Consider the following 16,464-nt stretch of genomic DNA (forward strand, 5'->3'; position numbering starts at 1 on the left):
TCCCTGTATAGTGCGTTTGAATGTGCTCTGGTCTCTTATTCCAGTGTGGACTGAGCTCAGGGTTTAAGAGCGGACATCAAAGAGCGCAGCCGACCGCACGGTCCCGACAGATACATACAGCACTATTTCTCGCATTCCCGCTTTAAAACAACACCGATCGCTCCAAGACGGCCAAAAACCACGTATTTATTTTTACCAAGCCCTTTCGACGCCTCTAACCCTAATGCTCTCATCGAGTCGCGGTAAAGTGCCCGTTCGCTAAAGTCCGTCAGTGAAAAGTTTCAACTGAGGCGCAAGGACCTTATCAAAGCAGAGAGATCTTGAGCCGACTCCCCTCGAGCTGTGGAGCGTCAGGAGTAAGTGATCTGCAGCGCCGCGATCCTGCTGTTGCTACAGAAACTTTAAAGACACAGGCCGCTTTTTCCTCTGAGGAATCACAGTTAACCCCTTCAGTACTAGTTTCACAGTTAACCCTTTCGTTTCCGCATTCACATATAATAGAGCTGCGAAGTTTGCGATTCAAAAGCCTTTTAGAGAATTATCCTTTTCCGACAGACGCGCTCCCTCTGGATTTCCCTTTAGGTGTTTGGAATAGCAGTTTTCGATTTGTGTGTAAAACAACATCAGCGGTTAATAGTCACAACTCGAATGAGAATATTTATGCTGCCTTTTTTCTTTTCTTTTATATAAAGTAGCTAACATTCCAGCTGTTGTGAAATGAAACTGAAATGGTCTGTTAGTCTCTTTTAACCATATAGGCCTACATGAATTTTATAAACAACAAAAACACTATTATAAACCCCATACAAAACTCCATAGAGAACACATGATGACACTTTGACACTTCGCAGGTGAACTATTCCTTTAATTCAATGTCTACTGATATATTAAGACACAGAAAAAGTAAAGTCACAAAATAAATAATATTGACTTTTAAAGGAAAAGTTTACCCCAAAATAAAAATGATGTCATCATTCACTCAGTTTTTTCACTCATTCCAAAGTGGCTATAATATAAAAGTAGATATTTAGAAAAATGTGTCTCGTTTTTTCCTACACAACGAAAGACAATGGTGTTCAGCAGTCTTCAAAATATATATATTTTTTGTTCCTCCGAATACAGGTTTTGAACAACATGCTGGCTAAAAGATTACAAACCTTTCATGAACTACCGCTTTAAGACATGACGGGGTTAGTTAAAATGCCACAGAAGTTCCAAGTAGGTTACTTTACAGTAGCAGTATAGTTAAAAGTCCTTCTCAACTAAAAAAAAGTGAAACTACCAGAAAAGCTTGTCCTGCATTTTGAACTAGTGAGGGAGGACGTTCCACTGATTCCACTCATGATACTTCAAAGGCTTGAGCGCTTCCTTTGATGTTCTACATTCACTTTAAGAAGCAGGATATTATAAAATACATGCATTAGTGCTAAATGAGATGAATTTAAAGAGCAGATGTGAAGCTTTGTGTACATCGCTGTCATACTGCGGCGAGCAGAACATCAAGTACATTCGAGAAAATAATTTCTAAGACACATTTTTACTCACTTGCCTTATCTTCAGAGGAAATCTTGTTCTCAATAATCAAATGTTATGTCTACAGTGGCAACAGTCCACAAATGAGACTTATTTTGCAATGCTCTATTCTAATTCTAATGAGAGCAGGAAGTCATTGTCCGGGCATAATCATCCAGGATGTGCCATTTGCAGGGTCAAAGACATGCATGCATATCGTTGGACACTGCAATCTAGCTTGATGTGCAATGGCCTATTACTGATCATACCCAACCTGCTTAATAATGATCTTCCTAAAGGAAACGTCATTGTTGGATATTTACCGGAACCTGCGCACACTTTATAAGCGCCTTATAAAGTTGACAGCCAATGGCCAGAACCAGTTTTTTATTCCTGTTTGGTAGTTGCTGAGTATTCATTTTGAAGCTGCTAAAGCGAGTGCGTCTGCGAGCGTCTGCTGCTCCGCGATGAACGCTGTGATCAGTAACTGCTCTCAATGACTGTATTGTCTGCCTGCTCTTTCAGCTCAGGGCTAAACTCTCAGCAGTTCGCTTTGAAGTGATTATCCCTTTATCACAAGCCAGAGCAAAGACTTTAGGGAGAACAATGGAAAATGAAAGCAAGTAGGAGGCTTATGGCAATTATCACAGACGTCCACCAGGAGTGAAGTGTGAATGTCCACTTTGCGAATGTCTGATGTGAGTGTGACGAGGAGGAGGAAGGCATGGATGCAGGGAGGCCAAAGAAAACGAAGCAGATCATGATTTGCATGGCACACATGGGACAATGACCATGCTTTTGGAGGAAATCATGGCTTAGGCAAATAAACAAGACCAGTTTGGGACAATATCTTTAAAGGCACAGCGCATCAAGAAAATAAAGTTCTCTCGTCATTTATTTGACATAGCTCTTTCCGAACACATGCAGCGTTTGCAAAAGGAGACATTAAGCAGAATTTCTTAACACAAAGTGACCCAGCGAATCATAAAATAGCTTAAAAACATTTGATATTGATATTTTTTGATATCAAGTGGAGCAAAACAGATTCGGTATTTGTCAAAATGAATAAAATCAATGAAATGTAAACCGAGAAAACGATGTGATAATTAAACCTGTTAAAACACCAAAATATCCTCTATGTATTTACTGTTGACCTTTGATGATCCAAATCAACCATGCTAACAACTTTTGACAAACACGGCATTTTTACGTTTCGTACGTCGAATGCAATATTTTATTAATGCAATATTGCAATACATCGCTTTTAAAAGCATGGGTTGATTCGGCCTGAATTTCTCCTTTTGTGTTCCACAGAACGTCATACTGGTTTGGAACGACATAAAAGTGAGCAAATAATGACAGATTTTTTTTTTTTTTTTTTTTATGGGTGAACTAAGCCTCGTGAGTCAAAAGAAAGGCTGACCGGACCCAAAAAGAGAAAGACCTCTTAGTGTAAGTGCAGTAAGTGCAGTCAGCAGAATCAGATGGCATGCAGGGTGCTGGAGTAGATACAATTAAAGTGTGGCGTTAAGATGGACTTTGAAGTTAGACATGGTGTCTTACACCCCTCCAGATGAAGAGAGCAACAATTCAGCTGCTTGTTATGGGCTTTTAAGAGGATCTTGTTAGAAATGGGAGATTTAAGGAAAATAAACTTGAATTTCGTCCTGGAATGGCCTTTGAGGTGATAGCAGCAGTGGGACGCTGTCAGGAACTTGGTAGCTACGTGAAGCTGGTTTACTCTTCTGCCAAAGAGAGAGAGAGAGGGGGGGGAGGTTATTTATCAGCATTTTTTGTTTTGTTTTAATCCCATTTTGCGCATGACTTTAAAGTCAAACAATACATAGAAACAATGTCTGATGTTCCCTCTAATCCCTTTTTGGCCATGAAAGGGAGCACATCTGTAGAAATGATTTTCATTTCCTCTGCCAGCGGTGGGGAGCAGACGAAGACGTCCTGAAGGTTCATCCTCATCCTTTTTATTTCTTAATTTGTCTAGGAGGAAGAGGCAGGGTTACGGCCACAGTCAAGATCAGACAGTTTCATTCATACTGTGGAGTGCATCCGAGTGTAATCGACTGCCGAAAGGGACTGGGTTCTGTAGACGTTATGAACCCAGAGAAACAAGTGCGCAGCCATCTTTAAAATGTTATTTCTGGGGGGTTTTTTCAGTTGAGATGTGGGCGTTGCGCTCAGGCTTATGCTAAATAAGTTCTTGGAAAAGTTCTGCATACGTTACTGGAAAGATGTTTTCACCGGTAGAGCCAGTTATGACTTTCGAATAAAAAATCGAACATACACACGAATGAATCATTCAAAACAAGTTCTATGACATGCGTTTACAAAACAGGTCGAGTTTTACATTCACCAGCTTTGATTCCAGAAGGTAGCCGTCAAATTGCCGGAGGGATTTTTTATGTCATTGTAAACTATAATGTTAATATCAGACTACGGTAGCATTACTGGGGTTGGACTCATTTTGCGTCACATCAACAATGTGTGGGATTCAGAGCGCAGGACATGGGAAATCTCACTCTGTAAATGAAAAAAAAACTGTCCTCAACAGGTTAGAAGCTGGTTTTAGAATGAGCATGACAATCTATCTGGAGCTCTGGTCTAACAAATATGCTTCATGCCCTATGTCCCATAAAAAAAAATGCTTAAAAAAGTTATTTCTAATTGTTTTCATATTATATTGCTAAATACGTCTGCTGCTATTGAGGTGGGTAAGGGGTAAGGTTTTAAACACGGTCATTTTATATATTGCTCACACTGACTTTTACACGAGCGTTACGATTGGCAGACTGAGCACAGTTCTCTGTGTCACGATGCAGCGCATCAATATTAATGATGGGAAACAGACAACTATGAACTCGTCTGGCCCTACACAAACAGAGCGGGGGAAAAGGAAACCTGTCCTGCGTACACGGAGCAGAAACTAGTCTGACAGAAAATCCACGAGAGATAAAGGACCAGAAAAGATCGTAACACGCGTTTGCGCTCAGACTGTGGCATTGTCAGACTGCAACGGCAGGTTCCCTTAATACCACACTTCAAAAAGTCCATGTATCCCTGCACACCGTGATAATGACACAGAATGTCACATTAGAATCATATTTAAGGTAGGAATTTATTTAAAATTTAAATAGACTTTTAAAAAAAATTTAATATTGCAGTCTATTATAAATGACTTATTTATGCTCATAGTTTTTTCTAACTTAGCAATCAAATTCCACCATCAGAAACCCAGAGACGTTTCTTCACTAAGATGTATGCCACAGTAGAGGAACAATTATGATCATAACTTACTTTTTTATAATGCTTAACCAGTGGAAGAAGTATAACATTGCTGTGGATCAGCATGTTCAGCCCATCTCCAACCAGATCCAACACAGGGACTTTCTAGTGGACCTACTATATCTTCATCATACATAAGCCTGTGAAGTCCATAAGACTGTAAGGCGTTCCATTTATCATTTAGGCTTTCGCAAGTTTTAGGTCACAAAAGTGAAGATTGCCATTTGGAACAAGGCCACACTTGTCTGGAAGTTCCTAGTGAATCTGACAAACTTGATCAGCTGCTTTATGTAGTTAATTACGATTGGAGTTAAACTTCACATGACATTAAACCTACTGGAACAGGTTTAGACACCCTTGCTTTAGACAGCCTTGGAGCCCCTGCTTTTCTGCTTGAACTATAATATTTATGCAATCATATTCTGAAAAATACACCGGCGACTGCATCAACTAAAAACTAAATACATAAAACGTATTTGCTATTCATTTTGTTGCACTGATGCCAAAAAAAGCTCTGTCTTTGTAAGAAAAAGATATCAAACCCTAAGCTTTAGGCAAGGACATATACTGGGTAGGCATCTTCAGTTCACCTGGATGCCTCTGGATTGTGGGAATTGCACCCAAAGGAAAGTCATGTAAACAATGCATGCATTCAAACTCTACACAAAAAGGCCTCCTAACTCATCTAGGACTAAAATCGCTTTCTGACTTCCCGACTAATAAGCAAGCAAAAGTTGACAGTGGTGATACTCCTACAGATAAAAGTTAAAAGGTTCTTCACAGGTTCTTCCGCAAAGAACCATTTAGTCTTACCTTTTTAGAATCTGAAGGACCTTCTTTTGCCACAAAGGACCTTTTGTAAAACAAAACGGTTCTTCAGATGTCAACGTTTCGTTTTTATGGAACCATTTAGCTGTAAAGGTGAAGCACCTTTCATTCCTAAGCACGATTATTCTGATATGCATTACTCTGGGTCGACAAATGCAAATGCAAACTTTGACCAGCGTGACATGGTTTTATATCAGTATAAAGTGTTAAGTGGAATGCAGGTGTGGAGACCTAACTGCCACCTCCTGTTTTAGAGCTGGTGTGGGATATTCCATTGGCTGTAATCTGCCTTTATGAGGTAATGGCACACAGCGCTACGCCCTCCTGATCCGCAGATAAGACAGAGACAGACCGGAGCGTGTAAAAAAACCCTTTGATCCTCCCAATACTCCACAGATGAAAAATATCGATAAGGTTGAAAATAGCTTGGGTTTTGGCTGCAGTAGGGATCCATCGTGAAGCACTGTAGAGTGTGGTCACGTTAAATACGTGACCTCTCGTTCGGATGGACTTGGAGATTGGAGCATAATAGAGGCCGCAGAGAGTTCCCGTGTTATTGTTTAACAGACATCCCACCGTCTTCGCGTTTTGTGCGGTACAGCAATAGATGAGCGGGAGGAAACAGAGAGAGAAAAGCGAATAGCTATGCTTTGGCGTCCCGCTGCTTTTAAAAACTCACGTTTTATAGCGGGAGCTATTAGATAAGTTAAACAAACCATCTCTGCATCCCAGTGTGCATAATATTAATGCTAAAGAGTACGTGAGATTAGCAAGTGTGTCCCAAAAGCAAAAGGAGTATGCCAAAAGTCCCTGGGCTATCTACTATTTTGGGTAAATGTTCAAAACGTGGATCCTTGCACACTCTGTTACCGCTTTGGAGAAGAATTTGGAAATGCAGAGATGCATTGAAAAGAGTCAATCTAATATTATTATCTATCTTGGCAAAAAACATCTGTTTAATGCTTTCTGTGTAATATTTTATCTGCTAGAATTTTGGAAACTTTTGAAAATATGCACATACATTTTTAGCCGCTATTTAATAAGCAGTTGAGATTTTTGTCTCTCGTATATATGAGGGTTATAACTATGCGTGATTATAACAGAGGATGATGGACAGATGTTGGTTTATGGTGACAGAATGTAAGTAACTGCACAATTTTGTGCTATAGACTCATTAGGGATGTAGAACAAGGGCATGTAGAATAAGGCATCAATATGTGCTTAACTAAAATAAAGCGTTAATAAAATAAATGCGCCAGGTATTATTTCGGTCACGCTTTAATATGGGACCGTTTCTCACTCTCAACTACAACTTTTTCTCAATAAACTCCTTATTAATAGTTAATAAGGTAGTTGTTCAGTTATGGGGTGATGTTAAGGCAACTAAAATATGGTCCTGCAGAATAAGACAGTAACATGTGCTTTATAATTACTAATAAACAACCAATATGCAAGCGATATGCATGCTATTAAAAACTAGTTTTAACTAGTTTATAGTGAGAAGTGGTCTCCACCATTGTTTAATATCATTTAATTTACACTCTTTCTTTTACTGACACGTTCAAAACTATTTAGTATTTTTATTTCTTTAAAGGCATTGAATCTTTGCAGCTACAGTGGAAAACAGAGCCCCAAATAGCCTTCATCTAACGGAAAGTCCACAGTCCCTGTTCACAGAGAGACAATGCTTGATAAAACAGCACTTGATGAGGTTCTTGATGACCATTCGATCAGGGTTTCCAACCACAACTTTTTCCAGCAGGAGTCTTCAGCTCCTGTTACTCAGAGCTTTGTCCATTTGGCGCAACAGTAAAAATCCGCATATCAAATAAATATCTGGTGGGGTTGTGTTACCTTTGGAAAAAAAAGCAGACCAGATCTAGAGGAATTTGAGTGGGCAGATGTGGTAAAAAGTTTACTAAATGCTGCTCCAAAAAATAGTTTGGGAAGATGCTTTCAACACTTCTGATCTTCTCTATTAAACAAAGTTTAGCTATGTGAATACTAAGTGGTTTTACAACGGTTCTTACATCATTACAAAACACAGGAGTACACAAAGAAAAATAAAAATAAAAATGGCCTAAGAGCCTAACATGGGCCTAACATTCATTATTGCATTCTGTATTATTCATTTATCTTGTCAAAATCACTCTCCATGTCGGTGGGCAATTGATGTTGAAAAGACAAATTGACTTCAAAAAAACATCAAAAACTTGGCCTGACGTTGAAAAAACTTGGTCACTTCCCCGTTTACCACAGGAAGAAACTACCATCAGAAAACTGAATTTAAAATGATAGTTTAGCATCGACTAATATCGGATGTCAAATTGATGAAGATGCCTGCTGGGATCCACCTGGGTGACCCTTGACTCTGGGATAGGCTTCTTGGCTCATTGGTAATACGTGACTCAGCCAGAGTTCTTGCATAATTGTAAAAACTTAAAAAATACATACTTTTTTTACCCGCAGATGCCAGGTGAAATGAACACGGGAGGAAGTAAAACACCAACAACATTGGTTGCTTTTCACACAAATTATGTTTATAGGGCAGACTGACGATAACTATCCATTTATTACGATGAGAATTATTTTCGTGTGGCTTCTTTTTCAAAACACTTCATTTGCAAGCCACAATACAAGGACAAGGACTTAATATCATTATTTATATTATGTTCTTTTTGCATAACTGTTAGACCATGCACGCACGCTGTACCTTGGAATGGACATAAATTAAAAATAAAGAAATCAACAACCCTAAATGTCAAAGTGGTGTAGCAGGTGAAGAGGACAAGGTGCTTGCCAAACACCGTAAACTTTTCTGTTACGAAATAATGCCTTTTATGTATTATATTATTAAAGTAAAACTCAAAGGTCAAGGTAAAGGCGTGACACTATTTTTTGAGAATGATCCGAGAAAGTTTCTTGAATATCAAATCAGCATTTTATATAATATTGCTGCGTATGAAATCTGTTTTAAGCTCATCTTTGCTGATGCTGATGCTTTGCTGATCATCTAATGCTGATGTGTGCAACAGCCATGTAGAGTCGGTATGAGAGAGCCATTGCTGTAGTTTGTCTTCTTGAAGAGCGTACACACTACGACTGTCTGAGCAGCCTGACATGTTGTGTGAGTTTGGGGGCGGGACCAGTCATCTGCCGGATGACAGACGGAGGCGGAAGAGAAACTTGTTTCTCATGCTTATTATTTTTGCAAGTCCCACTAGTAGCACAGAAATCCCATGTTCACCTTTAACTGAAGCCAGCAGGAAAATGACAACAATGCAAAGTCAGGGTTTGCGAAACAATGTCATATTTAATTATAATGATAATAATAATAAAAAAAAACCGAATGATGCTTTTTCACAGACGAACGTTGTAATTAACAAAGAATCCAGCAACAGCAACAACAACCAAAAATATAAATACAATGACTTGGTACATAAATAAAAAAGGGTAAAAAAGTGGCACGTCAGACGAGTGCGGCATGAAAGCAGAGGTGAGTGAGGATGAGGATGGGCTCGTCTTACAAGTCTGCATGAGGACACAAAAAAAATGGCCTGATATCATCCACTACCTATACGGTGAGAGAGAGACACAGGGATTGTGATTATGACGTGCGTTGAATGAAACATGCTTTTTAACTAGTGCATTAAACATTTTTAAAACAACATATTCAAGCCTCAAGTATATTTTACATAATCGCAGAAGAATCTTGATTATAAAATTAAGTATTTCATTTTAACTTGCAGATAACTTTCATTAAATATCACATAACACAATCTGTAGTTGGGGACCAATTCTCACTAATTAACTATTAACTATGACTTTTGCCTCAGCAAATTACTAATTTGCTGCTTATTAAGAGTTAGTAAGGTAGTTGATAAGTTTAGGTATTGGGTAGGATTAGGGGTGAAGAATAAGCATTAATATGTGCTTAATTAGTACTAATAAATGGCTAATATTCTAATATGCATGGCAATAAGAAACTAGTTAGGAGATCCTAAAATAGTGTTACCATATACATAGTTCGTAAGGTAGTTGTTAAGTTTAGGTATCGGGATTATAACCATAAAATATGATCATTTAGAATAATGCATTCATTTGTTCTTTATAAATACTAATATGCTAGCAGTTAATAGTGAGAATTGGTCTCTAAAGTGCTTTTTAACTGCATAATTACTGAGCGGAAGGCAGAAAATGAAGTGTACCCGGGCCTTAAGTGACGGTCAGAGAGCTCTCAAATTTCACCAAAAACGTCTTAATTTGTGCTCAGAAGATGAACAGAGGTCTTATGGGTTTGCAACGAAATTAATGAGTAATTAATGGCAGAACCTTCATTTTTTGGGTGAACTATGCCTTTAAAATCCCTCTTGAGAGGTCAGATGAGATTCACCAACGTTTACACTTGCTAATAAGATCAGTCATTAAATCACAGTTTTTTACTCTCAGTACAAAACAAGAATGAAAGAGGTAAAAATTTAAATGTAGTCTCAGAATATTGTTTTAAACAATGGCAACCAGTGAAGGGACTATAGATGAAAATTAACCATTTGGCTAACACTGGTACAGAGCATGAACCGTGTTTACACCTGTTTATATATATATATATATATATATATATATATATATATATATATAAAAACAGGTGTGAACGTGGACAGGCAGAAATGGTAAGTCTGGAAAGCCAAACTCAGGCTGCACCAGCAGACATTATTTAATCAGTAACCAGTCAACAATTAGAGTTAAAGAGGAAATGAGCATAAAGCAGCGCCCACAACTGACACGTGATACTGTTTGTTTATTCAACTCTGATCAAAAGGGCCAATCAACACCTGCAGCGGTCAAAGCTCTGTCGGGTGGGGGAGGGTTTATAGCTCACACGGTCTGTTTGTTACGAAGCTGGCCTAGCGATGGTCTCAGGCTCAGTCAAAACTTAACAACTGCCTTAGATACACTGCAAATGAGTAGTTTATTGAGGCAAAAGTGATCATTAAGAGCAGTTAAATAAACTGTGACCAAAATCAGGTTGTTATGCAGCAATTTGGCATTATGTTTCATAGGTTTACTTTCTCTAAACAAACTGCAGTTGGTCCTTTTGTGTATCAGTAATTACAGTGTTTCTATACTGCAACCTAAGATAGCAGAGGGGTGTCTGGTCCACAATCAATCTGACGGAGCGCAAATGCCCGTGCATTTTAAAACACGAGTGCAGACACTGTAAAAAGTAGTTTAGCTTGAAATCCCTTGTCAACCTGCGGGCTCAACTCAACTAAAAGTCGACTAAACTAAACATTTTAAGTCAGACTGGTAACAAAGGATTTCAAGTTGAAACAACTATTTAAAAAGACAATGACGCGAAGCTGGATGAAAGTAAATCGAGGTCCTCACCTTCCGATCTGACTAGCGTCTAGCTGCTCCTGTAAGACCGATGCTCTCTTCTGCAGGAAGCTGACCTGCAGAATAAATAACAAAATCATTTACGTGCGCGAGCTTTCCCGGAGCATTATGGGTTAGCTCTCTGGTGAAGAGTATGAGCTCAACAGTAATTCATGTATAAGCAGCCCACATGATTCTGAATGGTAAACCCACAACTGTTTGAGTACTTCTCTCTGAAGCACTTTCTCTTTTAGAAACTGTCAGACCAGATTACATCTAAAGGGCTTATGTCACAAAAAAAAGAATTGTCCTTGATCTTTGGAAATAAAAGACGCCAATATGCTATTAAAACATACTGTAATGCTCAGAACTCGAAATGTCCTCCTAGCCTACAAAAGAGCGTTTACCAAAAACAGGACTTTCACAACTTTTTGACCTCGATCAGACGAATATGTTAACACCTATTGGGAGTTCAGAAACTCTATCTGCCTACTATAAGTGGGAAAAAGTGCATAAGATTAATGCAACCCCACTAATAGCAAGAATATATGTCAATACAGCAACTGTAGATCTGCTGTGATTCTTTATGAAAATACTTTTTTGTAAAAAGAAACACACTTGGTTAATTCCGGCATTGTTAATTTTGCATGAGCCTGAAAAGAATGTACATTGTTCTGCGACGATTTTCCTGGAAACCTAGATACACAGAGCAAACCTCAGAGCAAATCTAACGTTACCGTCCTTGCAAATGCATGCCTCTGACTCTGAAAAGAATGACTATGGTTAGATTCCTAAACGGCCACTGGTTTTGTTAAAATAATGCATTGCTATGTGCAACGCTGGAAATATTCAAGGACAGAGGAGGCCACGCTGGTCACCAATTACAACGCATAAACATATCAGATCACAGAGCTGTGGCTGCGATTCTGGAAGAATCTAGTTGGAGCTATTCAGAGGCGTGCGCCGGGGCTTTGAACTGTGATCTTGAAATGTTGTTTGAGGGGCCCCCGGACCATGCCTGACAAAGAGGGGCTATTGTTTAGATTTGAAATGTTTAAAAAAATGCTCTCGCCACAGACCCGTGTAGAACAAGGCTGACTGTAACTAACAAGACCCTGGCCGGAGCCCTTGAAGCCTGTATTAATGTGGTCGGCGGGTGTAATTGCACATAAGGAGATGAACTGGACCAGAGACTTCAAAGACCCGTCGCCAAATTAGATCCATGTCTATGGAGGAACTTGCAGCACTTGTTACCCCCTTCCCTTCCCAAGAAATCAAATAAACAAGAGCCACTTGAGTTCAAAGACGTGAGGTCTGACTGCTCGGCATTATTAGCTGAGGGACAGGAAGCTGCGATGGCATACAAGACACCAGATGTCAAGGTACTGAAGTAAAGTCGACTGATAACACGCACGGAGAAACGGGACTTCGTATGAGGGGCTGAACACCTAACTTGATCTGTCCAAATTTGGGTGTAAAATGCACTCCACACTTAAACAACGTTTGAGTTTTAAGAGTGGTTTGGAGACTTTAAAACAAATGATACAGAAGAAATCAAGCGCTTTGTCATTTACAGTAGAACTAGTGTGCTGGGTCTGCAATTTTGCTAACCCTTTAGCATATAGAACAATGCTTTTTAGCATGCCTATTACAAGCATATTAGGTGCTTATTAGTACTTATAAAGCACATATTAATGCTTTATTATGTAAGATTATATTTTAGACCCCTTAATACAACCCCATACCTAAAGCTAAAGATATAGTTCACCCAAAAATATTTATGCTGTGATATATTAACAAAATATGCTGTAATTTTAAACTATTTCTTTAACAGCTACCTTACTAACTATTATTAAACAGAAAAAAGGAGTTTGTTCAGGGAAAACACTTGTGTCCTATTCTAAAGTGTTACTGTAATTTATCTTACGGTAATTTAGCACTTTTCAGGTGACATGCCCTGAATAGAAACTAAAAATGATATCTTTTGCAGGTGCCCAGTCTTATGAAAAAACCTGCTTGCAGATACATATTCGCAAAATGATACTGAGTAGCCTGTACAGTATTGTACAAGGAACAATGTGAAAACAAGTCTTTCTTAATCAATAACCCGCCCCTGTAATCATATGCTGAAAAGAAGAACAGTTGGTGGTTTTACTGACTCTAGTGTTTATTTAATCTGGAAAGTCCATTGAAATGTCTGCACAGGGACTGTTTTGCAAAAATGTCGCCAGAATCACGTATTTCCGATGAGCCTGGGTCGGTTTTTATCAGTGATTTATGTGTGAGGTCTAGAGCAGCTGAGTCCTCAAGCTTTGTTTGGATGTGTTTGGGGTGTTCCGCTACTGAATAAGGAAGACAAGACATACCATGATATGGACAAGCAGGTACTCATCGTGTAAAGAAGAGAGGCTTACGTGGCCAAAATTAGTTAATTGTAGCCAGGCTGGGATAAGCTGTTTAAAGAAGCATTGATGTAAACTACTGGCTGTTGTATTTTGCCAATGCATAGTCCTGCGTTTTTACTTCTAAACTGCTTGACCCTAAACTTTTTTTTATTATATAAACTATGACTTTTCCCTTTGGGTAGTATTAGGAATGTAGAAAAAGGTTATGTGGAATAAGGCATTGTTTTGTACTACCCAGGAGTTAGGAGTTTATTAAGGTTAGAGTTAATTGATACTTAAAATAAACTTAAAATACTTAAAATAAAGTGTGACCAAAATGACCAGTCCATTTTTCACGAATGTTGAAGGTTTTTTCACACGTTAACAGAAACCAGCACAGACTAAAATACTGATTTTGAGATGCGGTATCAGTTAAAATACCTTACATACTAATCAAACCGTCTGTGTTTATTTAGTGATAATGACTGACGTACAGTTCCCTGGCTGCAAAGTCATTTCTGGATATTATACCTGGATATTTGACCCGTCATCTCTCATATTTTATCTCTCAACTCAATAATAGTCATGTTTAAAAACATTATCTGTTCATTTTCATGAACAAAAATAAACACCTTTACGAACGCTAAAATAAAAAATAAATAAAAAAAAACTACTAATGTGCTGCCCATTAATAGTTAACAAACTTAACTATTTAGGTTAAATGTAGGTATTGTGTAGGATTAGGGATGTAGAATATGCTCATGCAGAATATGTGCTTTATAAGCACAAATAAATAGCCAACATATGAATAATAGGCATGCTAATAGGCAACCATACTAACTATACCAAAATGTATTATAATAAAATATATAAAATAACAAAATAATAAAAGAAAGTGTGGAGTGCTGTCCAGACATAAGGAGTAGGTTCCTGAAGCAGTACCACGAATAAACCACTGGCGATGACCAATCAGCATCAAGGTCTAGAACTATCTATTCTATAATGCACATATATATATATATATATATATATATATATATATATATATATATATATATATCCTGCTCCAGGTGTGTTTATGAATCTGTTGAGGTCTAGACCCTTTATATGAAATTACGCAATGTCCAGATGTGCTAGTGGTTCCTCTGACCTGCCTTGCAAAAATACATTTAAACACTAACATATATTTGTTTATGTGTGTCCAGTGGGAGCTCTGACGGTGTGTGTATTTGTTTGATCACCTGTGACTTCAGTGAGGTGATGGTGTCCTCCAGCTCCTGCTGCAGCTCTGCGGGAATCAAGCCTTTGATCTTCGACTCGCACTCCTGACGGACACGTGTGATCTACACCAGGAGAGAGGGGAAGAGTTTAAAAAAATGTCCCGCCTCTATCAGACCGTCAGACACTGTGGTCAGTTCTCAGTAAACTAAAGCTGTGGCAAGGACACTGCTAACTAAGCCTGTCTGTCTGGCAAGCGCAGACTATACACTGAACATACAACTTTGGCAAGTTTCCCCACTGTGTTCGCACGCTCGAGCAGAGAAACACTTTTTGTCAGCAAACTGAGGAATGGAGAAGACGCGTTGCACTGAGGATACAGCAAGGTCACGTCTAGAGGGGATCTGAGAGACCCTTTTAAAATAAAAGAGAAAACTATGGCTTTTTCTGAGGCCGGACCAGCCTAGATTTTATCTGTTACACAGACATCAGTACCATAGTTAATGCTGCAGCTGTATGTTATAAAATCAACAAATACAGGTCTTTTGGTTTGGTAAACACATTTTGCCGTCATACCATAGGGCACATTGATATGTCAGCTACTCAAGTACTAATAAAGAGCCAATGTGCTAGCAAGATGAATGCCAGCATGCAACTAGTTAATAGTGAATAATGTTACCCGATCTAAAATGTAATAGTATAACATGAAAACTATAAAAATGGGTACCATAGTTCATCACTTTATGATGTCACAATGCAGTAAAGGACCTGTCAAGTGAGAAGATGACGTGAAGTAAGGTTAGCTGTAATGAAAAAAAGATGAGCACACATACAGCTTCCAATCTGGGTGAAGTTCACAGGATTTTGTCAGCAGAATGATTAATGATTAGAATTAAACATATTTTATTATTTCACACTCTGCATGCCATTCATACAGCACCGCAGTTTTTCTGGTATGCAAAACAAGTACTTTAAAGGAATTCCTTCGCTTTTTGCCATTACTGCGACAGTCAACAACAGCAAAGCTTAACCCTGTTGACATTTTTATATTTAGATATATTGAAAAAGTTTAAAAAGCCATCAAGTTTAACCATCATGCTTGTGTGCTGTTACACTCCTAGTTCAACTCATTGTAAGAATTTCACCATAAACAAAACAAAAAAAAACAACAGCAGCAATGTACACATTTATTTTTCTGCAGTTTTGTATTCTTTGCAATCTTTGAATGGGCCGGTTATTCTTGGTGTACACCATCCTGATGGACCAGCTCATGTCAAGTTTAGTGAACGTGCGAATGTAAAACAATTTCTAGCCTTGGTCTTAAAAGGTCTGGCAATTGGCCTTTATTTGGTTTGGTTCTTGATCTGGATCTTGGTATGTCTAGTCTGGCTCTCTGCTGACACTGAGGTCCTTGGAAGTCTCTGTCCACTATCTTATGTTAAAAATGTCTTAATATTCGCCTTGTGAACAGGGAACAGAGGAGCAACAAGAAAGATGATTGCCTTTCCTAAAATAATTTTCCTGTTGTGGATTTAACTGATTGTTCTGGCTTTCTGTAATTAATCTTCCGGGGTACAATGAAAGGATTGGAAGCCACTTCAAAGAGGAAGAGTATATATTATCTGAACACAGCTCTCTGTTCTTTTTTCGTCCCACAGTAAGCTGTAGACTAGGCCTTTGCCATTTAGCCAATTGTCCCCTGCTCACTGCCCTCCTTTTCATTTGACAAACTCTGTTATTGAGAATGATGTGTCAATCAATTTACTCATGAACTACTTCAGAACTAAAACCTAAAAAAACAGATCCATTGTGAGAAGAGACTCCTATCCGAGTGATTTTATCCCAAAAG

At 38.5% G+C, this 16,464-nt stretch overlaps 1 protein-coding gene across 3 annotated transcripts in view; it reads right to left on the reverse strand.

Annotated features, from left to right (window-relative positions):
• Nucleotides 1–16,464, reverse strand: part of cep112 (centrosomal protein 112) — a 108,839-nt gene that overhangs the window by 1,589 nt on the left and 90,786 nt on the right. The window contains exons 25-27 of one of the 3 annotated variants that reach the window (XM_043234529.1): nucleotides 14,639–14,740; nucleotides 11,026–11,090; nucleotides 927–3,257 (exon numbers count right to left, since the gene is read on the reverse strand). In XM_043234529.1, the coding sequence (XP_043090464.1) occupies nucleotides 2,993–3,257; nucleotides 11,026–11,090; nucleotides 14,639–14,740 (432 nt within the window). In that variant the 3' untranslated portion in view covers nucleotides 927–2,992. Of the gene's footprint in view, nucleotides 1–926; nucleotides 3,258–8,930; nucleotides 9,212–11,025; nucleotides 11,091–14,638; nucleotides 14,741–16,464 lie in introns of those variants that run through there. The other 2 variants (XM_043234531.1, XM_043234530.1) reach the window with 2 other exon arrangements.

The sequence above is a fragment of the Puntigrus tetrazona genome, unplaced genomic scaffold (genome assembly GCF_018831695.1).
Source record: "Puntigrus tetrazona isolate hp1 unplaced genomic scaffold, ASM1883169v1 S000001156, whole genome shotgun sequence".
Classification (NCBI taxonomy): Eukaryota; Metazoa; Chordata; class Actinopteri; order Cypriniformes; family Cyprinidae; genus Puntigrus; species Puntigrus tetrazona.